The sequence below is a fragment of the Astyanax mexicanus genome, chromosome 1 (genome assembly GCF_023375975.1).
Source record: "Astyanax mexicanus isolate ESR-SI-001 chromosome 1, AstMex3_surface, whole genome shotgun sequence".
Lineage (NCBI taxonomy): Eukaryota > Metazoa > Chordata > Actinopteri > Characiformes > Acestrorhamphidae > Astyanax > Astyanax mexicanus.
In genome coordinates, this window is record NC_064408.1 from 59,111,390 (window position 1) to 59,135,005 (window position 23,616).

Genomic DNA, 23,616 nt, shown 5'->3' on the forward strand with positions numbered 1-23,616 from the left:
AAACACTCACACAGTGGAAACAGCAGCAGGAGCAGTTCTGATTTCTCTCCAGGCAGGACGGAGCTACACCAGCGTCTGACTCCACAGAGCTGCATATGCTTCTTTGACTGCACTGTTCTACACGGCGCCCTGCAGCACCTCTATCGGTATGGCGGTATAAGAAAAATGCATAGCGGTTCTAGTTTCCCCTCTGGTATACCGCATTAACCGGTACACCGGCCAGCACTAGTTCAGATTAAAAACATGGATTTGTGCCTTTAAGAAGCAATGGAGGCAATATTATAATCTCCTGAGCATGTTCAATGGGTTTCAATGGATTTTTAGGACACCAAAGTCATTGAGAATCAGTCTGAACCAGGATAACAAGTAGACAACATTAGACAAGATCACATTCTGTAAATAAAAGATATTTATTCAGTTGGAACAAAAAAAATAAACAAAAACAAAATCTCAGTTCATGCATGTCTGTTCAAAATCATGTAAACAAGATCACTTGGAGAGATGCTGAATATGTCCACATCAGTTTCTAAACCAAACAAAGCAAAAAAAAAAAAAGAATGTATTTACGCCAATTCACTTACATAGATCCTTTCATGTGGAGAAAATATATATGTGAATAGCAGAGTATCTGGATTTAATCTGGATTGGACACAATTTAGATGCATTGGACGCAGACACACGCACGCACGCAGACACACGCACGCACGCAGACACGCACGCACACACAGGGTCCCTGATGTGGAATGCTTTAACAGGAATAAGAAGCCTGAGGAAAGGATACACTTTTAGTGTACTCGAATGAAGAACAAGGTCCAATTGCTAGTAAGACAGACGTGGTTACATAAATCTATCCAATATGTATTGATACAGTCTAATGTGGCAGCAGTTTCAGTCTACTGAGAGTCTGTTGACAAGGCCATCCATAGTGTTTGGCATTTAGAATAGGGATTTTAAATCCGGGAAAAGCCATCTTTTAGATCGAGGGATTGTGCAAGCAAGCAAAAGCACTTAATAATTGTTGGATGCTGGTGGGTAGGGTGTGGTTTAATCACCATTTGTCCAGACACATGGGTGAAACAAGGGTGAAGTGGAACATCTGAATGAAACAATGCAACTTTTAGGATAAATGCCTTGGCTAAAACTGTTTCTTTGCTACAGGTCTGTGTTGGTTCTGGCATCACTGCAGATTTATTAGAGCCACTGCTCTACAAAATGCTGCTCTTTTGCAGATGGTGAAGCGCAAATCAGACATACTAGAACAACCACTGGATGCTCCTACACCCACCGTGTCAGAAACATTAGGTTCACACTGGTCCTAAATTCAAACCTGACTGGATCATCACTGGACAGCATTAGCTTGCCTGCTATGTTACACACTGGATAATTAGATCATCTGCTCAGGAAAAGGTATTGAAGTGTTGGGGAGATCATTAAACCAGCAGTCATTTTTATATTATATTATATCACCTACTGCTTAAAGAACTGTCATCTGAGAATAAGTCAATAACTCATCCATGATACATAAAACACATACAGTTTTTAACCATTTTCTGCAATCACTAGACCATAAATATATATTTTCATTACTGTAATTCTGAGGATATAAATGAAAGCTCCCAGTATTAACACTTGTAAAACAGGCACAATAGTGTCACCCTGGATAGGAATGTTAGAAATAAAATAAAAAAACAAACAAACATAATACAGGCCTATCTCCCTTTTAACAGATTATCAGAAAAAAAAAGAAAAAAAAAATAACTAAAGCATCAGGAGTACACCATATATTCCCAAGTCATCTAAAGAGGCTAACATGGAACGATTATTGCTGTAATCACAAAAGCTTAAAAAAGGGAAACAAAATCTACCCAATGTCATAAAAATAAAGAAAAGAATCCCCTCCTTTACTTATACAGCTTCAGTAGTATTAAATTTGCAAATTCAGCCACATTCTCAAAAGAATGCAGAGGTTGCATATCCAGCACAGTAGTATATAATAAGGCCTCAATCGTTGTTGGCAAACAAAAAGAGAGAGATAGAGACACAGTGAAAGAGAGAGCGAGAGAGAGAGAGAGAGAGAGAGAGAGAGATAGAAAGACATATACATCTGTCTTAATTACACCATTTTATACCTTAAAAACCTCATTATGTGCAAATGTAAATTTTACAATTTGTGGAGTAAGTCAGTGACTATAAGGATTATGGGAATGATATTCGTCACTTCTGGGGGCTTCCATCCACCAGCAAAGGGACAGGAGGAGGGCTTTCAGGCTTGATCGCTGATCTCACGTTGATTGTACCTGCTTTTTTAATTTCTCTATCTCCAGCTGGAAAAAAAAACACAAAAACACAAAAGAACAGTTTAAATTGACTTTGCACATATGTCATTACACACAAGTTTGCTTTCGGAAAACATGTGAAAAGGTCTTAGATAAAGCAAAGACAAAACAAACGACATGAATTCTCCACTGTCCTTATCAAGGTTTTAAAGGATGTAAATGTTGTAAAAGATTGTTTTTCCTTAAACAATAATTGTATCCAATCTGAATCACAAAGCATTTCCCAACAAACAAACACATGCCTACAAACATACACCACATATTTATCTTCTTCTCTCCACATGTTTCAGAGAGGTACAGGAGCATAAACACCACTGACTTGCATTGTGTTACGGTATCTCTGGGGACAGAGGTTTTATGCCCATATTCTACACTGACTGAATTGTGTTCTGGTTTAATAATGTAAGTATTTAATTATAATAACTCCACTAATAAGGTTTAACTGGTCTTACATGTATATTGTTAACATCAACTGATAACAAAGCCAAGCTACATATATCTTAGTGTCAATAACAATTACACTTTGCTACCAAGAAACAGGACAGTGAAAGAGGGCAAAATAAGACAGGGAACATTCTTCTCAGAAGCTTTTTGTGAACTGATTGGTGTTTTATCATCTGAAGAAAAAGCTCCAGTGCTCTGAGGATTCTACTGGTGGATGTTGGTAGCTGGGCTCAGCAGGAGTCAGGCTCTCTGCATGTGGTGAATGTGAGGGCAGTTTCTCTGCTGAGAAGAACTCCAATCTCTCGGGCACAGGCCCACAGAATTAAAAAACGCAGGATATAGAAATTGACCTGTAGAGTGATTTACCTGAAGGGCCACCCGTTTCAACCGCTCCTCGTCCAGCTCATTTCTCAGTTCAGAAAGCTCCCTCCTGCAGGAATGATTTTTATTACACTTTAGCAATTAAAATAACAAATCTGATAAAATTACATTCCAAAGCAGTTTTTTTTTATGTTTCATACTGTTCAAAGCACCTATTAGACTCAGTATTAAAAAGCAGGGCCCAAAATAATTACCCTGTTCTTATTTTTAATTGTGTTTTTGTTTGTTTGTTTGTTTGTTTAATTATTTGTAATAAATGAATAACATAGTCCTGAAAATAATAATAATAAAAAAAAACATCTTGAATAAAATGTTAAAGATATGTATGTTTAAACTGACTTGGCGCAATGAGACTATAAAGATTAGACACACACGCACAAAGTAAAACTCTGCTTACGTTTGCTGCGTCTTTAGTAACTCTATGGAGAGCGCCAACTCCTTCAGCTGAGTCCGGAGCTCCTCCACCTCGCCTCTTTTTTCCTCCTCACCCTCAGCTTTTGGTTTGGGCTCAGGAGTGGAGGTGCTGACCACTTTATTGTGCACAGCAGGTGTTGGTGTTGGGAGGGATGGCTGTGGAAAGACACAACATGTTAGGCTTCAAATTCAAGTTTATTAGTGCCAGATGGGCACAATGTGTGCACCAATGTGACGGGTGTATCGGTCACTTTAAACCGCACTGAGACACTTTATTTTTTACTGCTCTAATTTCATTATCATGCTGCTATAGCAAACTTGCACTCTGAACTTCATGTTGCTGCTACTTGTCTACTCTATCTATTTTGTTATATTAAATCTTTTTTGTATTCTTTTATTTTGTCATCTTATTTTATCTATATATCTATTGGGTGTAAACTGGATCGTGAGATCACAATTTCGTTCCACCTCATGTACCACATGTGATGCGAATGACAATAAAATCTCCTTGAATCCTTAAATCCTTAAAATCGCCCATAAATGTAGGTACAAAGCACATGTACTTCATGACCTGGCAGAGCATGAACTGGAAGTGCATGTACAGATGACATAAGACTGCATAGTCTAATAAGTGACCTTCTCATTATAAAACAGCTGTAAATAAGAGATTTCTACAGTTACAACTGCTCAATGCAATTATTTAAATAGATATTTTAGTAGAGACATACAGAATTAATTAGATTTTAATGCAAAGTGCTGTTATCTACATTTCCTACATTGTGAAATGGCATTTTAATTTATCAAATTAAGAAATGAAGCCTGAGGCTCATAATCAAATCAAACCAGGTCAAATTATATTACAGAAGCTGAAATTGCCTCATTAAATAACATGGAAAATAAATATTCTTATAAAACACACAATTCATCTGAACAGTATGCAATGGTAAAAGGAAGAATAGTGTTAAATATAGAAGAATAAAATGTTCTCCTACCTTCCATGACTCTGAGGACTTTGGTCTTGGAACCTCCTCTTCCTCTGTTTTCTGAACTTTCTCACTGGCCTCCTTGCTTGGCTGCGAAACACCACAAAGCACATTTCTCAAACAGAGGGTTTGGAAGCTCTGCCACTTCTGACAGCATGTCCACCTGCTTCTAAGCCGGCCCTCGCTGCTCCGCTAATTCCTTGTTTATCTTCTGGCCGCTTTGTTTTGTGATGTCATAACAGAAGCAGGAAAAACAGCTAAGCAGTTAGGTAAACATTTGGAGCCGAGTGATAAAGGCGAAATAAAATTATTACAGCAAAATGACTGGACTAGAGTTTCCACAGATGTGTCACATCACATGGGTCATATGCGGTCATATTCGGATCATTCGACAATCAATGATTTTTTGTGATATGTTTATTTTAATCAATGTAACATTTCTAGCTTTTACAGTTTAGCGACACAGGAAATTCAGCGACCAATAGCATGTGATCTGTGCATTCAGATTTACACCAGTATGTCTAATTTGTTCCAAGACTGTAAAAAATGATTTAAAACAATGCAATAATTGTTTTTAAGCACTTTATTTTATAAGATGTTTTTTAAATCATTATTTTGTTATTTTAATTGAAATAAAAATAATAAAAAACATTTATACACAGTAACTGTTATTTACAATTAATATATTTTAGTATGAAAACTGAAAATATACAGTACCAGCCTGGACACACCATCTCATTCAATATTTTTCTTTATTCCCCTCATTTAAATGATTTTCTTCATTGCAGATTAATATTAAAGACATAAAACAGAACAGTTACTTAGCTTTACTGCTACAGGTGTGAATTTCCATTATTTTTTTAGTTTGGAGAACTATTAGCCCTTTGTAGGTTTACTGGTTGAATTAAGAGGGTTCACCCTCTGAGGGGGTGGTACATGAAAAACTATGATACTTTAACTGGCCTACAATAAGTATAATTAAACAGGAATGTCCTTATTCAAGCTGATCAGAGACCCTTAATGATAAAAATACACAGATATTTGTTTTGATAATTGTATTATATATGATCCAATACCACTTAATTATGGAAGTGGTCATCAAGTGGTCATCATCCACACACAATCTGATGACAGTATTGTTATTTCAGGGATTTCTGCACAAAATCTAAATTTTTTTTTAACAAGATTTTTTTTTTCTTTCTGAAATTAACCCAGGGTCAAAATGGAGCAATCATACAATGTTCAACTGTATAATACCACAAAAACTATACATATCATCATGTTGCTCAGCCCTACTGCATACAACCCAACACTGACCATTGCTGACTTGTACAGAACCTTGTACATTTTTTCACAGCAAAAATATAATAGCACTTTGCAATTTTCACTATCATTTAATTGTAAATTTTCTTTCCCAAGCTAATGCCTGTTGTAATACTCAGATTTTACTTACGGAGTGACCACCGAACTGGGCCGGGAGCCGTCTGCCGGGCATCTTTGGTCTGCTTGTAGTTGGATGAGACAGTTTTTCCGAGGTAGAGGAGACATCATCGAAACTCATGAGATCTGTAGGGACAGGGACACACACACAGATGTGATTATATTCCACAAGCATAAAAATACATGTACTAACACAAGATAAATACAACACTTTCTATTAGAAAAACCTAAAAGAGAAAGATTTGCTGAGTGTGGCGACAATGACATCCTTTTGATTTTTTATCAAGTTAAAACTATTATAACCCAAGAGCTTTACTAGTGCTGAATCTTCAAATACTTATTGATATGCCATCGTTATATGCCAAACAATGCAGGCTAACTTTATATATTAAAAAAAAAAGTTTATACTTTGTGGTTCTTTGTGAATGTAAACATGATGAAAGGAACTTTACTCTGTCTCAGATTAATTTCTTAACATGTTTTAGTGACGTAATAAATTCATTTGGTTACAGCTATATGTGAGGAAAACAGCTAAAGACACCAGAGAGAGATAAATATCTCACATAAACTGTAAAATGATTACAGCCACATTTCTTAATGCAGTCTCTTAAAAAGTAAAACATTTTTATGAAGCTTTATGCACCACGGCTTCCGCAACCTTTACATTTACTGACCATAAATTAGGAGAACACCCTCTACACAACATATGTGCTGTTAGCAGAAAGGAAGTTGCTGCAGATTGTGGTAGACAAGGAGTCTCAAATGAACCAGGTTCATCTGGTTATCAGACAGATGTATTTTTCACAGAGCAACAACTAGAAAAAGCCAGTAGCTACTACAGTCAGGAGATGTAATCTGATATCTCTTTTTTTGTTTTTAATCCAGAAAAGCAAAAGTAAGTCAGTCTAAACACAAATTATACATATTTACCGATCAAAAGGGGGCCCAATCTACAGCACAAAGCAAGTCCTCTGCAGTTCCACAGTGCAGTAACATGATGTGACAAGTTGGTGACCTTTTAGCATGACATGCTTTTAGCAGCTTTCATGTTGCTTTTATCAAGCTCTCCGGCAGCTTCGGCTGCAAAGTGAAGTTATAGGCCTGCGGCCGTTCTGAGAAATCTCCTCACTCCGCTGTTCTGCCATCACAACACATTCCTGTTTCTTTCTCTTTTACTGAATGCTCATCTTTGATGTGGAGCAGTGACTGTATTTTATTTTATACCAGCTGACGTTGACCAAGTTGTAAACTAATGAGCTAAACAAAAATTCTCAGAATGAAAAGACTGAAGGAGTAAAAAAGAGCCACTTGATCTTGATAAAGGCAGGTTCTACTGTTCAGAGTTTGAATGCTAGAATAACTAATATTAGTCCTAAATTACTTTCAGAAAAAAATGCTATTTATACAATGAGCACAGCTAAATATTTTATTTTATTTAAAGTGGTAATACACAAAAGCACAAACCATGGAACTGAATAGCTTTATAAACAAAAAAAAGCTTCAATTGTGAATTTAATGTGCATCTTAACTTTAAAAAAATCCTGTCCAAGCCTAACCTGACCATCACTACAAAAAAAAGATGGGGATTTTTTTTTGTAAATTTTGTAAATATGTTCTTATTTATAGGAATAACATATTATATCTTCAAAGGCAACCCTCTTACCGTTAAGAAGGTGCATCCATACATATTCAAACTGTCTTTAATTTAAAGATGATTGATTAAATTACTTACAGTGACCTCAAGTAACCTGTGCTGCAAAGTAATGCTCTTAAGACATTAATACGGACTGATGCTATGTAAAATAGCCCTACAAATGAGGGATGGGTGGTGGGGGGGCTTTCTGCGTGTAATGGCACTCTGCCAGCTTCTTCAGCTGAGGGCAACAATTTAGAATTAGGGCATGTCAAATGTATTTAAGAGAATCCGGTCAATTTCACAATCAGATATGAGAGTAGCTCTGACAAAGGCCTAATCCAATCATGAACACTAAGATCCATAGTCCATCAATTTCAGAGGATCAGAAGTAAACCTGTCCACAAACTTTACTTCTGGGTATAAACTATGTTGATGCTCCGCAGCCACTTCAGTTCTCCTTGTGCATTTTGAGCACTGAGAATATTTCTATACACTGCTGATTATACTATTAATCACATCTCATGACATCACAGGCAGCTGTTCATTACCATATTACAAACAACTTTGTTTCAAGCGCATTTAAAAGTATGAAGAAGGTTCATTCCAAAAAGGCTGATCGTTTAGACCATCCATAATATTTTTGACTGTTAAGGCCCTTTCACACAAAGTTAGATATGTTTTACATGAAAAAAAAAAAACAGAAGAAATGTTCAGCTTGGTGGATCAACACATCAAGCATGTCTTGTCTTTGTCGTTATTTATTTTTTTTTTATTTTTTTTTTTTATTTGCACAGATAGAATGTGACATCAAAAAAAAAAAATCAAATAAACAAACAAAACAAACAAAAATAACTGTGCAGGGAAAGTAAAAAAAGCCTTAAAGAGGCTTGTACAAGGTACTTTCCCTCCAAGGAAATTATAAAAGAAACACAGAAAAAAGAAAAAATTTGAGAAAAAAAAAAAAAAAGATAATAATAAAATAAAATAATAACAGTAATATATAGTTACTCAATATACATAATTAGAATAATATACACAAATACATATTTACTACTTGGATTGGTTATAATGAGAGTAGATAAGTTTTAAGCTGTTTTTTAAAACTAGTGATGCTATTGCAGATTTTTAAATGAGTTGGTAAGCAGTTCCATATTATGGGCCCTCTGTGCGAAAGTGCAAACTGTCCAATTGATGTTCTAAAAAAAGCAGCACGGAGATTATTAGAGGATCTAGTGGAGTAGTGATGTACTTGAAAGTTATATTGAAAATTATTTTCCTAACAATCAGGAAGTAGGTTATTGGTAAAAGAGAAAATAAACTGACATATTTGAAACTGGTTAATTTCATACACATTGAGTATCTGAAGATTTTGAAAAAGTGGGCGAGAGGTTGCACGGTAATTTGCTGAGGTGACCATTCTAACAAATCGCTTCTGAAGAATATGTAAACAGTTAATACTACTTTTGTAAGTGCTAGCCCAAATTATATTACAGTAAGAGAGATATGGATAAATAAGTGCATAATATAGATTAAGAAGAATGTTATATGGTAAAATATATTTGACTCTTCTAATGACACCAACATTTTTAGATATTTTATTAGAAATCATTGAAATATGTTCTTTCCAGCATAATTTGTCATCAATGAGTATACCTAAAAATTTTGTACAATGAACGTGATTTATTATATTACCAGACATGGATATTGGTGGAAGACTATTACTGCTTTTTTTATTTTTAGGACTAAAAAGCATATATGAACTTTTTTTTACATTAAGGGATAATTTGTTCGCTCTAAACCAGTAATCAATGTTTGACAGAGACGAGTTCATAGTTGAAATTAGTTTGTGACCATCTTTATCAGAAAAGAAAATGTTTGTGTCATCAGCAAACAAAACAAAAAATACATCTCTTGCTACCATGTAAAGATCATTTACGTATATTAAAAACAGTAAGGGTCCTAGAATTGACCCCTGTGGAATCCCACACTCAATGGGTTTGAGATTAGAGCAAGTGCCCTGCCATGAAACACACTGTTTTCTCTGTGATAAATAGCTTTTAAACCATTCTAGTTCCATATTATGAACACCATAATATTGTAACTTTTTTAACAGGATACTATGATTGACTGTGTCGAATGCTTTGGATAAGTCAAGAAAGACTCCTATTGTTATTTCATTGTTGTCAAAGGCACTGGAGATTTTTTCAATGAGCTGAACCAAGGCCATCGAAGTAGAGTGATTTTCTCGGAAACCATACTGGTGACTGTATAATAGTTTATGCTTATTAAGGTGATAGATTAGTTGGTTGTAGACAAGTTTTTCATAGACTTTGGAAATGCATGGAAGAATGGAAATAGGTCTGTAATTTGAAAATATTGTTGGGTCATCTGATTTGTATATTGGGATAACTTTTGCCAATTTTAATTCATCAGGAAATACCCCCAAACTTAAAGATTGGTTTATGAGGTGAAGTAATGGGTTAGATATGGATGGGAGACATTTTTTTAATAATGTTGGCGAGAACTCGTCTATCCCAGCACCGGTGTTCCTAAGTTTGTTAACAACATTGGTAAGTTCAGTTAATGTTACTGGCCGGAAAGAAAAGGATTTGAGTGCTGGTGGATGGTCTAATTGAGGCAGTGGAGTATCTGGTATTTTGTTAGCTATAGAGGGTCCTACCTGCACAAAAAAAATATTAAATTCATTGGCAATTTCTATATGATTAGTGATAGCTGCATTATGTGTTATAGACTGAAATTCGCTTATATATGTAGTTTGGTTACTCCTATTAGTAAGTTCATTGATAATTTGCCATGTACTCTTCATGTTATGATGGGCTGTTTTAAATTTATTATCATAATACTGTTGTTTAGCTTTTCTAAGGATATGCTGTAGTTTATTTCGAAATGTGGCATATTTTCTGTACATTAATGGGCTGGGGTTTGTCAAGTAGTCTCTGTAAAGCTTGTGTTTTTTACTGATAGCAGTCTTGTGAGCATTGGTAATCCAGGATTTAGAAGGCTTGTTAAGATTTTTTTTTATATATGGAAATGATTGATTAATTCCCTGTTTTATTATGTCTGAAAAAGCCGTGTAGGCATATTGTGCATTATTTTGAGTTTGAACATCATCCCATGAGCAGTTTGCAATGTATTCCCTGAAAATGTTTATGTTGCTATTATTGAAATTTCTCACAGTGATACTTTCTCTGGTTGTGTGTGTAGCTGAAGTTACTATGGAGAAGACTGGAAGATGATCAGAAATATCAGCATATAATATACCATTAATACTGGGAACTGAAATTATATTGGAAAAAATATTATCAATTAATGTTTTGGTATTTGCTGTTATTCTAGTGGGTTTGCTTATTAGGGGAAAAAAGAAGGACGCGTTTATCTGATTAATAAAATTATTGTTCTGCTGCTGAAGAAGATCAATATTAAAATCTCCCATCATGTACCCCATTTTATTTTCCTCTGTGATTTTATTTAAAACGTAGGTAAAGAGTTTTTCAAATGTATTGCTATTTAGTTGTGGTGGCCTGTAGATGCAACCAACTATAACATTTTTACTATGTAAAGAATTCTTAAGCTCGATAATAACTGCCTCTGCCTCATCAGCCAGTAGTGCTACTAGATCACTGCGTTCAATAAAATTAATGTGATTTTTTATAAATAGAGAGACTCCTCCACCAGGCCTATCAGTCCTGTAATATGAAATGTGATGATATTGTGGAATATTAAACATCGAGACTTTATGACTATTCAACCAAGTTTCTGAGAGACCCATTATAGTGAATTGTATAGGAAATAGTGAGATAAAGTGTTGCCAAGAGTCATAGTGCTTTGCAAGGCTACGTATATTTAAGTGGAAGAGGGAAAAAGAGTTGTCTGTGCTAATTTTACTTTTTACACATAGATTTGTAAAAGATTTATCTGTAAGATATGAACATTTACAAACTGCATTACCAATGGACATATTTAGGAAATTAATATCAGGATCTATGTTAGTAAATAAATTAGGTTTATCAGGCTGGAAAGCCATGTGCTCAGATGTACATGGGCCTGAATAGTGATCATAAAAAGGAAAAGGAAAACTGTGAAGAGCTGAAGCCATGAAACAGTGAAGTACTACTTCAGCCTATGTATATATATGAAACAGTGAACATTGTAAGGTTACTCATTATGCTTCGCTGGGGATTTGGGAGGGTGAACAACAAGCTGATCATATCTGAAATATGCAATGTTTCCGCGCCTTCGTGCTTCATGTAGTTGTGGTAACAGTTCTTTTCTTTTTAAACGCACGGCTTCCAGTTGTTGTTATAACGAGGGCCAGACACTCCACAGAGCATTTTTATTCTTTTTTATCTCTGTATTCTTTCTGCTTTTGCTCTTTTTAATCCTCTAACGTTCCTCCACATGAGTGCTCTTTACAGAGAGAAGATACAATTTGCAGTTCTTTGTACACATGAACAAGATGCACCTTGACACACTATTTAAAAAGGGGCTGAAAGTGGTTGTGCAGTTGCTGTCATTTCTCAGCCTCTAAGATTTGCTGCCTTTCAGCTTAACATGTTTAGCCTCGTTATGTTTTTTATTCAGTTTCAATGACTTGAGGAAAGTTTAAACATCTAAATGAAACTTTTTAAATATTTTAATGATCACACAAAAACACTGAACTGAAAAACTGACCAATAAACAGCTATGTTATATGGGTAATTACTAGGGGTGTCATGATTCTCTAAATCCTCGATCCGATTTTATTTCCGATTTTATTTTTTATTTATTTATTTTTTTTACAGCAGAAAGGCCTATGCCAGTTTTAGGTTAGTTTATGGTCAGTTATTGGTTTGATTCATCAAATTTACAATATCTTATTTCAAAAGGTGGGCTTGATATAAGTGATGCAAAGGGATACAAGTGATCTGTAATACACCACTAATGGTCAAATTTAAATAATTAATTAATTAAGATATATGTCATTTAGTGGCAATACAGGAATAATAAAAAATACAGGAACAGTCATGTAAAAATAATAGAAGAATTAGAGCCTTAAGAAACTGAACTCTATCCTACTATAACAGTTAAACATGAAAAATAAGACTAAGACTTTTTCGGTCCCTGAGAATGACAAGTTTTCTCCTTTAACAAAGATATATTATTAACTTTATCTCAGAGAAAGATGCTCCTTAATGAACTAAAACTATTAACATATTTAAGTTTAGACAAAATAACTGTTATTTTTATGTTTTCAAGTTTTTCTTTAAGAAGATGAGAATGTCCACATTCTCTGGAGAAAGGGCTGCTCTTTAAGCAGTCACAATGTCCGCAGCCTCGGCTACAGTGTGCTGCGCTATTTGCGGGAGGGATCGTCAATCCTCTTTTTGACTTTGAGGCTCAAGACCATGACATAATTTCGATCGATTTCGATAATTGACACCCCTAGTAATTACTGCATTTTAAATTTGAAAAAGTTCTGAGGCTCATGCCAATCAAACACCTGGAATACCCAAAACCTAATGCCATTACATTAAATGATGGCTCCACTATGGATCTGTTTAAAGATCACCAAATATTTTCAAGTTTGTGACAAATAGTCAGACACTGGGCTGTATGACAGGAATGCTTTGATAACTGCTGGTACGGCACAATTCGACAGATGGGGTGGATACGTTTTGGCGTATGCAAGGGCCATGAGAGACACCAAAACAGACAGGCAGCCATTCTGTCTCGCTCCTCTGAGACTACAGGTGCTGGTCAACGAATTAGAATAATTTGAAATAGTGCAATCATGAAATTCTTTGAATGCATTTTTTGTGCAGAAAGCAAATCAGGTGTTCACCGCACCTGTCCTACTCGTTAGACTAATCACAGAACTCGTTACCTGGAAAAAAATTTGCTCAGCTGAGCTTTCCAAAAGGCCCATTTAGGCCATTTAACTGTGACACTGTTGTTTTATTGAATTAGAATAATGGAGAAACCGTTTCATTGAATTAGAATAATTTTTATTATAAATTACAATCATCACTTTCTCAGTATTTTGTGGCTGCCCCCTTGGCTTGTATGACTGCCTGAAGTCTCCGCGGCATCGATTTGACCAGCTTGTCGCAAGTTTCCGCACTCACAGCTTCCCAGGCAGTGGCGATGTTCTGCTTCAGTTGGTCCAGCGTAGTAGGCTTTCTGTCGCGAATTTTCCGCTTGACGATGGCCCAAAAGTTTTCAATGACATTGAGGTCAGGCGAGTTGGCCGGCCATGGCAAAACTTCAAGCTGTTTTTTAGTGAACCAATCTTTGGTCGACTTTGCCGCATGAGCCGGTGCAAGATCCTGTTGAAATATGAAGTCTTCTTCGCCGAACTGTTCCTCAACAGTCGGAATCAGGAACGTTTCCAGAACATCTTGATATACGGCAGCATTGACAGTCTTCTTGAGGAAGCAGAGTTTCCCTACACCTCGAGCGGACATGCATCCCCAGACCATAACGCTCTGGGGAAACTTGACGGATCTTTTCACGCACTCGTGGTTGTAGGTTTCGCCACCACGACGCCAGACACGAGGACCTCACCGAAGGAGATGCAGAAGCGTGATTCGTCACTGAAGACCACTTTCTGCCAGTCTTCAGCAGTCCACTCGCCGTGTTCTTTGGCCCACTTCAGCCGTTTCTCCATTTGTTTCTTGTTCAGCATCGGTTTTACTGCTGGAACGCGAGATTTGAAGCAGAGTTCGCGCAGACGACGGTAAGTGGTTGATCTGGAGACGTCAGCGCCGGTCTGCTTGTTCCACAAGTCGGTGAGCTCGGAAGTGGACTTGAACCGGTTGCTGACTGCGATCTTTCTCAGCTGCTTGTTGTCGCGAGCAGACGTTTTTCGGACGCCGGAACAGTTGGTGCGCTTGCTGCAGTTTTTCTTGAGAGCTTTGCACACGGAAGACTGGCTGATGCCGAGCTGCTCAGCAATTTTAGTTTGGGTCAAGCCTTGTTGGCGAAGGGCTTGAATTTGAGCCACTATTCCGGTTGAGATAATTGATTTTACAACTTAGAAATTCTACTCAACCCTGACTTTATACTGCACAGTGAACACTCTTCACAGAAAACAAAAATTCGAGCATTTATTCTAATTCAATGAAACGGTTTCTCCATTATTCTAATTCAATAAAACAACAGTGTCACAGTTAAATGGCCTAAATGGGCCTTTTGGAAAGCTCAGCTGAGCAATTTTTTTTCCAGGTAACGAGTTCTGTGATTAGTCTAACGAGTAGGACAGGTGCGGTGAACACCTGATTTGCTTTCTGCACAAAAAATGCAAATGCATTTCAAATTATTCTAATTCGTTGACCAGCACCTGTACATAGCATGTCACTTATGACAAAACACCAATAAAAGTACATATTGTTGCTTTCCAATGAAAAACACTTATCTCCATTTAGGCAATTTTTAGTTTACTACATAATTTAAACAGATAAACGGTCCCATACACTGTGCCAAAATTTCTTGAAGAACGGACCAATAGAAACTCTTCAAAATGACCTGAAATAAACTCTTTTAACATTGACTTTCATTGAATGTTTACAGGGGGTTTTCTCTCTCCTGTAAAGTTGCCGTTTTGGAGATTTTTTTTGGAGTGTTTTTCATTGGACAGCAACGATATGCTTAACTGTATATACACATATCTAGTGAACCTGGCCACTAACTGCTGAGCTGAAATCACAAAACCCTGAAAAACACGTTTATCCTCATTGAGATACAAAAATAAATAAATAAAAACACTGAATGATCTGTTCAGTCTCTCCATTCACATCAGCAACAAACCTGATTCGACGACTTTCTCCGCCCAGTCTCCCGACAGGGTTTTTGGTTTGCTGGGTAACGTCGGCTCTAAATCGGACTTTGGTCGAAGGTGAGGCACCTCTCCATTGTGCCTGTGGAGAGAAATAAACAATTATATTAAAAGCATGGTCTCAGTTACTGATGATTTATATTGATAATATATTTAAAATATTTGTCTCTAAGGATTCTTAGTGAAAATATTAATCAATTTCTGATACTAATTATGTAATTATGGCTTAGTGATCTATCAAATGATCGCATCATGTTCATCAAATCATAGTATATGTTAAAAGATATCTGCTGTAATATTAGAAACTGCTTACTTAGCTACTGGAGATGGAGCCAGAGGTTTGTCTGGACGTTTTGGGGTCAAAGATCCTGGACGTATCAGTCCTTTGCCTGGAGGGGGTACAGGCTTTTTGGGGGGAACAATGGGGGCAGCAGGCTTGGCAGGTTTTTCTGGAATAGCCCTGTCAACTTGATGGAGAAAAAAATAAACAGTATTAGGAGGGAGGTTTCAGCAGTGACAGTTTAATAAAATATTATATTTAACTTTAAAACAGTAAAAACATATATTCATAGGCTGATACACAATATATGAAGCAAAATAACTAAATAATTTACGAAGCAATGTAATAATAAAATATATATATATGCAATATAAAAATAAACCAAATTGTTCCAAAAGCCTCTTCCCTCTGACAAGCGGTCCGTGACCTGTCCTTGGCCAAAGAGCATCCCAGGGTTTAAAGCTTTCTTAGGGGTGAAAATGTTTTGGCACTTAACACATCTGTGGAAAAATGTATGGCCCTTTCACAAAAGGTCACATAAAATCACCTCTTAAATGGTGAGAGGGTCAAACAGACAATCTTTAAGCAGACAGTCAATGTGTGGCCTGTAGACCTTCTACATTATTTAACGTCAGCTCACCAGAGTATGGGTATACACACTGCTCCTCTTCAACACGGCAGGGCAAGCTGTCTCTTCACATAACTCCATATTTAAGTGCTACTTCTTATTAATCAAGACTACTACAAAGTCTCCTTGAAAAAAACGTGAACATTAGCCTTTTATTCCAGAACTCCACCAGAAGGGTTTGCTTTGAGAGACAGAATCATTTCTCAAAAGACTCTTTCTCTGTATTTAGGTGCTTAAACTTCTTAAAGATAATTTGCAAAACATAAAAATAAATAAATAAATTAATTAATTACAGTTGTTTTGCATAAGTGGGCCCATTATTATAGTCCTTTAGAAGTCTCTTATGGATGATTACTTTTACAACCAATAATATAAACCACATACATTTAAACCTTAATAAATATGCAATATACTGTACCCTTGTAACTAATGGTACTCTCTAACAGTTTGTTACCCATCTTTTATTTTTGCCTAGAGAAATGCATTTTCAAAAATAATAAATAAAAAAATAACTAGTTCGCCTTCAAAACATCCTCCATGTTTATCTGGTGAGTTTCACTGTTGAAACTGCCTTCAACTGTTGTGAAGCACACTTTCACATACCACAAATTAGAGCTGAAACTCATACAGGATGCTTGCACCCTCCATCTCCTCTAAATGACTCATTACTTGTAGGAAACAAGGAGCATTCTGAATTAGTCTGTGTAGCCTCAGCCTTCCAAAACAGTTCCACACCTGAGTCTTAACAAGCCATCTGCTAAAGGTAAAGCTTATTAACAGGAAAAACTTTCAATTCAGGCTTTGTTGTTTCTCTCTATATATATATATGTCCTGCTTTTAAATGAGTAGAAAAGCTCTTTTAAAAACAGGTAGAGAAAAAAATGGTACCCACTCATACGGCAACTTTCTGAAATACTGCAAACAACTGCTGCTAATAAAGAGAAAAGAGCATCTATACAAATAAAGCATTCACACGGCTAACAATGACTGAAGAGAGGAAGACAGATAGATCCCAGTCACAGGATGAGCTAAGAGGTTAACCATCACTACAAGCAATGGCTTCATGGGTAAAACTTAGGGGTATTTCCTGCACAGAAAATTCACAGTTCGGTGCACACCTCTCTATAAACTAGACAGTTTTCGTTTTCAAAATAGTTGGTGGAAAAATAAAGAGGTATAGCCTCATTTTTATCAACTTCATAATAACAATTAAACTTAATTATAACCATGTTCTGTTTTTTGGGATGGAGCACTTTTATTATTAAATGCTTAAAACAAGGTTTCTCTCCTACTGTCATCATGAGAGGCTCCATCTTTAGGATCTTGTTGGAACAAACTACCAATGAGCATTCTCAGGGCAGTAGCGAGTTGCTAATAGCAACAGTGCTACAGCTACACTTTCCAGGTGCAACACTCCTGTGAACATTAGTTCCGTGTTACGTTCATTGAGTACATGTACCTCACAATATTTCCATGATTTTCAGGACCTGTGGGAAACCTAAATCTTGTAAATGCCTGTTACATTATTTGCAGTTTTCTTTGCTTTCACAGCTTTCCTTCAGATGTACAGCGTCACATTTAGACAAAGTGAACCGTGTAATTCAAAGGTCAATGTAGGCGTACCAGTTAAGTGAGTCCTCATTAGGAAACTATTTTTCATTTCACAACAGACAGGAACACAAAAGAACATTTTTAGTTACTTATTTGAGTTACAGGATATTTTAGTTCAGTTTTTGGAGGATGAGCCTTCTAACATAAAATATGACAGCGGAAAACTTTGCTTGTAATCCAGATTGATCTGCTGTTGAGAGTTTAATACATTTTTACCAGGAGAAAGACTAGGAATTCAGGGTTGACCTTAGCATCAAGAAAACAAATCCATTTCTGAATTTCTGACTGAAGTTTTGTGCCATTCTGTAGATTACGTTATGCTCATATTTGGCTCTCCAGGTCTAACATTGATCACTAATGGCAAAAATGATTGGGATTTTCAAAATAAATAAATATGGTAAATAAATAAATTATCAGAACGCTATATGTTTTGTCCCACGTACACTTTTGTCCTAAACATTACTGGATCTAAATTCTGAGGTAATTTAACCCTTAGAACCCTTAGATATTAATCCTAATGCAGAAACAACTGTGTGTATATTTTGTATACATGTAGTTTAGCATATTTTGCAGAGTCCCACAGGGTTCAGTTGTGGGGTCTATGGAACTGAAGATAATTACAACAGCTGTTTATTGGAAGTGTCTGCTTACATACAGGGTTTCAGGGGTTAATTGCTGTAAAACTAACACTGCTATATGTATGCTAATGCTACTGTACACTAATTTCAAGCCATTAGACTGCAGCATCTTCAACAACCACAGAAAGCAAAACCATTTGCCAGTGTAGTCGAGTGGTATTAACAAGAACAGTTTGAGAAGCAGTTTTTAACCAAGCTAGTCTATCAATATGGGCAGCTTGACCAAACTGGTCAACCACCTTTTTCACACTGACAGAGCAGATAAACAAACAATCAAACTTAAATTAAATCATATGCTGTCCTCGTCAGGAGCTAGATCATCCAGCTTGCTTACAAGGAGGGGCTGCAGCCGCTAGTCTTCTGAGATCGTACTGATGCACAGTAGCACTAGCTGGTATGTATTAATATTAAATATTACACAGGGTCCAGTGGTGTGCAGGACACAAATGTACACAGAAAAGGATATGTATTGCTCTGTGCATATTTATTCACCACACATATCGAGGTGATTTTTTTTAAGCCCCATTTATTTGTGCCATTAAAAATCTTACGGACATAACAACATAGTGCCAACAACAAAATGTCGAAATGACAACGTCTGGCCAAAAAGAAGTCGCTATCAAAAAAAAATATATATATATATTTTGTAGGACTGCTTTTAGTCTTTGTAAAATTATTTATTATATTCAAGTTTCTTGCAAAGCCTTAATAAACAAAATGTCACTGTGGCATTTCTACCAGGTGAGTGATTTAAATGTTGGGATATGTTGTGACTTCTCGTGAATTTATTGTTCCGTTCTATAGAATAATATAAAGACTGTCCCTCAGTCTGTTTTTTATCCCTGTTTTTCTAAACCTCTGCCTTTTTCTCACATTTAAAAATAATTACAATAAGGTAATATACAAAATATAGACATTTTTTATATCGTTTCAAATGTTTATATGGAACTATACAACTGTGGGATTTGCCGTGGTCTTGAAATTACACTGATCATCAATTTCACACCAAAAACAAAATACAACATACATCATCGCAATTCTGCACTGCTGAAGAGAGAGCACATAAGCAAGGGTTTTGGGAGAATTGGTATGACCACTTTAACAGGTGACCTCTCTTACCTTTATCTTCAGGTCGTGGCTGTGGAGGTTTTCTTTCAGCGCTGGGGACCTCGGGCTTCAGCACTGAAAAACGAAACATGGCGTTAGTCAACTTTCCCTCACTCTCTCAATGCCACAGACAGTGCAAAAGTATAACAAACAAAAGAACAAAGCACAGAGGAGGAAAGGTGCAGGCGGTGACTCTGTTTCCTGTGTGGGCAGGGGAGACAGGCCAGAAATCAAGTCAAGTCTCTTGAGCTTACAGTAGAGCCGGGGCGCTGACGTTGAAGTGCTATAATGCACCAAATGCAAAATGTGACCAGCAGCTTCACCGCAAGGGCTCAAGCTGGGCACTGTTGAAGCCACAGCATCTGCTTTGAGAAGAATGTCTAAGACAAATCAGTCTAAAATGAAAAGGACGCTGAGCTGAACATCACAGGAAATGAAAGCCAGCCCCAACACAAGTCAATATGACTCTATGTAGGGCAGAGTGTCTTTGTTGAGCACAACGAGCAGAATATTTTATAAGCAAATTACAAATCTGTCTCTCATCAGAACAATTCAATTAGTTATGTACAATTACGAGATGCAGTCTCATTTTTTACTTCAGCAGAAACGATTACTTTAAATAAAACCAGAAAGCCTAATGTTGCAAACAATAATTAAAAGAGAAGCATAACCAATAAGAATTAGACAAATAGTCATTTTTAAATTATAATTGGTGTTTTTAATAACTTTGTAAGGACAAATATTATGGAGGGCACGGTATATACAGAGTTTTAAAGTTGTTTCACGAGTATATGCATCATTGACTCATACTATCTAAAAGAATACTAATAACTTGATAACTGTTTTAACTCCATGAAATAAATTTAGGATCCACAGTGTTATGAACACAATGTGCTACTGAAGGTTTTATTTAGCAATTAAAATCATATCATATCATGTGTGAAACAATCTCATTACAGCAAAATCATTCATTAAATATTTTAACATTAAACCGTTGTCTTCGCAGACTCTCTCACAGGAGGTCTTGAGTAAATGAAATGAAATGCTCTCAGTAAAGGAAAAAAGGTGGTCTCGAAATGCCTGAATAGATACTCTAAAACAGCTATGCATGCTAACTGAAAAATTCTGAATCCACAAAATGGCTCTCAGTATTTTGCGCAGTGCTGGAAAGAGGACTGTCAGCAGGGAGCTTCACGAATCAATAAATAACTCTGACTCTGATAGTCTGTGAAGTGTCCATTTCAAGCACCAATACCATGTCAATCATATCCCTCCAGCAGACTGCAGCTAATAATTTTCCATGAGCAATTCTTTCCTGTGATTGGTGGAAGAGCTGTAGTAGTGTAATGGAAAACTGAGGGAAACGGTCTCTGATCAGCCTCTATAAAAAAAAGCTAAAGCATTATACTCAGTAATGTGTAGTGGACTAAGCCACTCTTATACCTCACTGATCTCTTTTGCTAAGTGTGGTTTATCAATTGAGTACATAGTAAACAGTAAATCTGAATATATGCAAAAAAACATCTGCTTATTTGTTAAACGTTGATATTTAAGTTTCGGTTTGTTAATTAGGTTTGTCATTTTTCAGAATAAAATCAGCTGAGAAAACCTTGGCCTGAATTGAAGCTGTATCATACCTGTGGATTTGGATGGGGGAGGGGGCTTCTTTGGCTTCTGTGGAAAGAGAAAAGGTCATTTTACATTACTGAAGAGCATGCATTTTTTATAAGTTAGAGTCAAGGTCAAAAGTACATGAAAATGAAGCTATTTCAAGGGACAGTGAACATATAACATCTCTTTGGGAATTCACCCAATTGTTAGGTGATGACACTAAAATAAGGATGTATGGCTGCAGAATGAAATGCATCAGTAGAGAAGGTGTGTGGGTGTCTGGGCTCAATTGGCCATTTAAGTGCCCTTAAAGCAGCATGAGGCCAAGATTAGCAACTAGCAGAGCCTGACCTAAAACACATCCTGCTGTTTTCCTCCTCAGATATTATCTTGACCAATATTGCAATACTTGTTGGGGTGGTGGGGTTGAAGAAATCACATCTATATTTATCTCTGGAATATTCGATGCAGCTTACCAGCATGCCTTAAGATTTCTTGCACCACTGTAAGCTTTGCACCAAGCTGTGATTGTCACATTAAACACAAATTTAAAAACATGCAAATAAGCTTGCATTATCCAGCCCTTTTCTTTTTTTCATCTTTAACTTTCATCTTAGCCATCACAATTCACAATTATTAAAATGGTCTAGATTCTTACACTTGACCATTTATCACACATCAGATCTTTATAAGCTGCCTACTGTATCTTATCCCTATATATATATATATATATATATATATATATATATATATAGAGAGAGAGAGAGAGAGAGAGAGAGAGAGAGACTGCGCAAGTGTGGGAGAGACAGCACAAATGAGAGTTAGCAAAAGAGAGACAGCGCGAGCACCTGACAGTTTTTATCACAGCAGCAGTGTATATATATATATATATATATATATATATATATATATATATATATATATATATATATATATATATATATATATATATATATATATTATAATACAGTAAAACTTATCTAGTCTGCCAGTACTAGTCTGTCACTACAGTTATTACTGTCTTCCTCAAAATAATACTTTATTCCATTTTTTATTCCAGAATAAAATAAATAATCATGATTTTATTTCATTTTTAAGTGATTGACACCACTTATATAATATAATTTTGTCAATCTAATGCTGATATTCCTTAAAAAGGACACTTAAAAACTAAAATACATCCAGTAATATGTTTCAGGAAAAATATTTGTCATTCAATCAGTTAAAGTAATGCTATTGATTTTGTTCTTAATAAAATCAATTGTAATAAATAATTGTTTGTTTGTTCCAACAAGACCAAAAGGATGGTAGCCTCTCATGGTGTTAGTATGAGAATGTCGGCTGTTAAATAAATAGGTTTTATGAGAATAATTATTGCTGTTCGTACTTTTTGGTTGCAATTTAGAAAAAGGTATCGGAAAAAAAAGCATTATTTGAATATTGGTGCAGAATTCCAGGTACTGTACCAGTATCAATTTTTTTTTAATTAAATCTAGCCAGAGTCAGGGTCATGGGCACATATAACTTATTGATCTGATTCACAGAATCAATCTCACACATTAAAGGACTTTAAGTATCTGCTGCTGACATCTTGGTCAGACACCCGCAGGTCTTTTGGAGTCCATGCCTCGACACATTAGAGCTGTTTTGGTAGTGAAAGAGGGACCTACAGAATATTAGGCAAATGGTTTTAATGTTATGGCTAAGGTCACTTTTATCTTTTTAGTGAAAAGCAGGTGCAATTCGGTTGAACAGTAAGAATCAAATTAATTTTAACGTTTGTCTACAGGATTATAAGTGTGCAACGTATTCATTTACCTTTTTTTTTCTTCAATGGTATGGATATTGCCATTGTGAGTATTCATTCAAGTATGGTTCAAAATATTATGATCTTCCATTCATTATTACATTTAAATGAGAGTATTCCTACTACCCATTTTATTAATACAAACAGTAAATGAAAGCAGTGGTGTTGGTTTATCATTGATCAGTGCAGTTGTAATAAGTTTAATTTGTAGACCCTTTAATCACCCTTGTCTCTAGCATACTTCCCTAGCACAGCTTTCTCAATGGGTCACGATAATACTGTTTATACACCACAGTTAACTTGTTTCACTTAAGACAATACTTCCTTTTACGAGCTCCCTCGTCACATGCCTTAATTTAGAGCGAGCGGAGGTACGTCCTTATGCTTTCCTCATCCTCTTCTGCAGAACTCAGTGCTTCTCAAGGCTCTGTGAACTGTGAGCCCTGCCGTCATTCGCCATCACATG

The 23,616-nt window shown here is 36.1% G+C and overlaps 1 protein-coding gene across 2 annotated transcripts in view; it reads right to left on the reverse strand.

Moving 5' to 3' along the window:
* Positions 1 to 391: 391 nt before the first annotated feature.
* LOC103029908 (CD2-associated protein) overlaps positions 392 to 23,616 on the reverse strand; it is a 57,439-nt gene continuing 34,214 nt past the window's right edge. For both annotated transcript variants that reach the window (XM_007245401.4, XM_022666236.2), the window contains 9 exons: positions 21,370 to 21,406; positions 19,745 to 19,807; positions 15,782 to 15,935; positions 15,441 to 15,550; positions 6,012 to 6,124; positions 4,568 to 4,648; positions 3,559 to 3,731; positions 3,147 to 3,210; positions 392 to 2,324 (listed from right to left, as the gene is read on the reverse strand). In XM_007245401.4, coding sequence (XP_007245463.3) covers positions 2,283 to 2,324; positions 3,147 to 3,210; positions 3,559 to 3,731; positions 4,568 to 4,648; positions 6,012 to 6,124; positions 15,441 to 15,550; positions 15,782 to 15,935; positions 19,745 to 19,807; positions 21,370 to 21,406 — 837 coding nt within the window. In that variant the 3' untranslated portion in view covers positions 392 to 2,282. The remainder of the gene's footprint in view (positions 2,325 to 3,146; positions 3,211 to 3,558; positions 3,732 to 4,567; positions 4,649 to 6,011; positions 6,125 to 15,440; positions 15,551 to 15,781; positions 15,936 to 19,744; positions 19,808 to 21,369; positions 21,407 to 23,616) is intronic.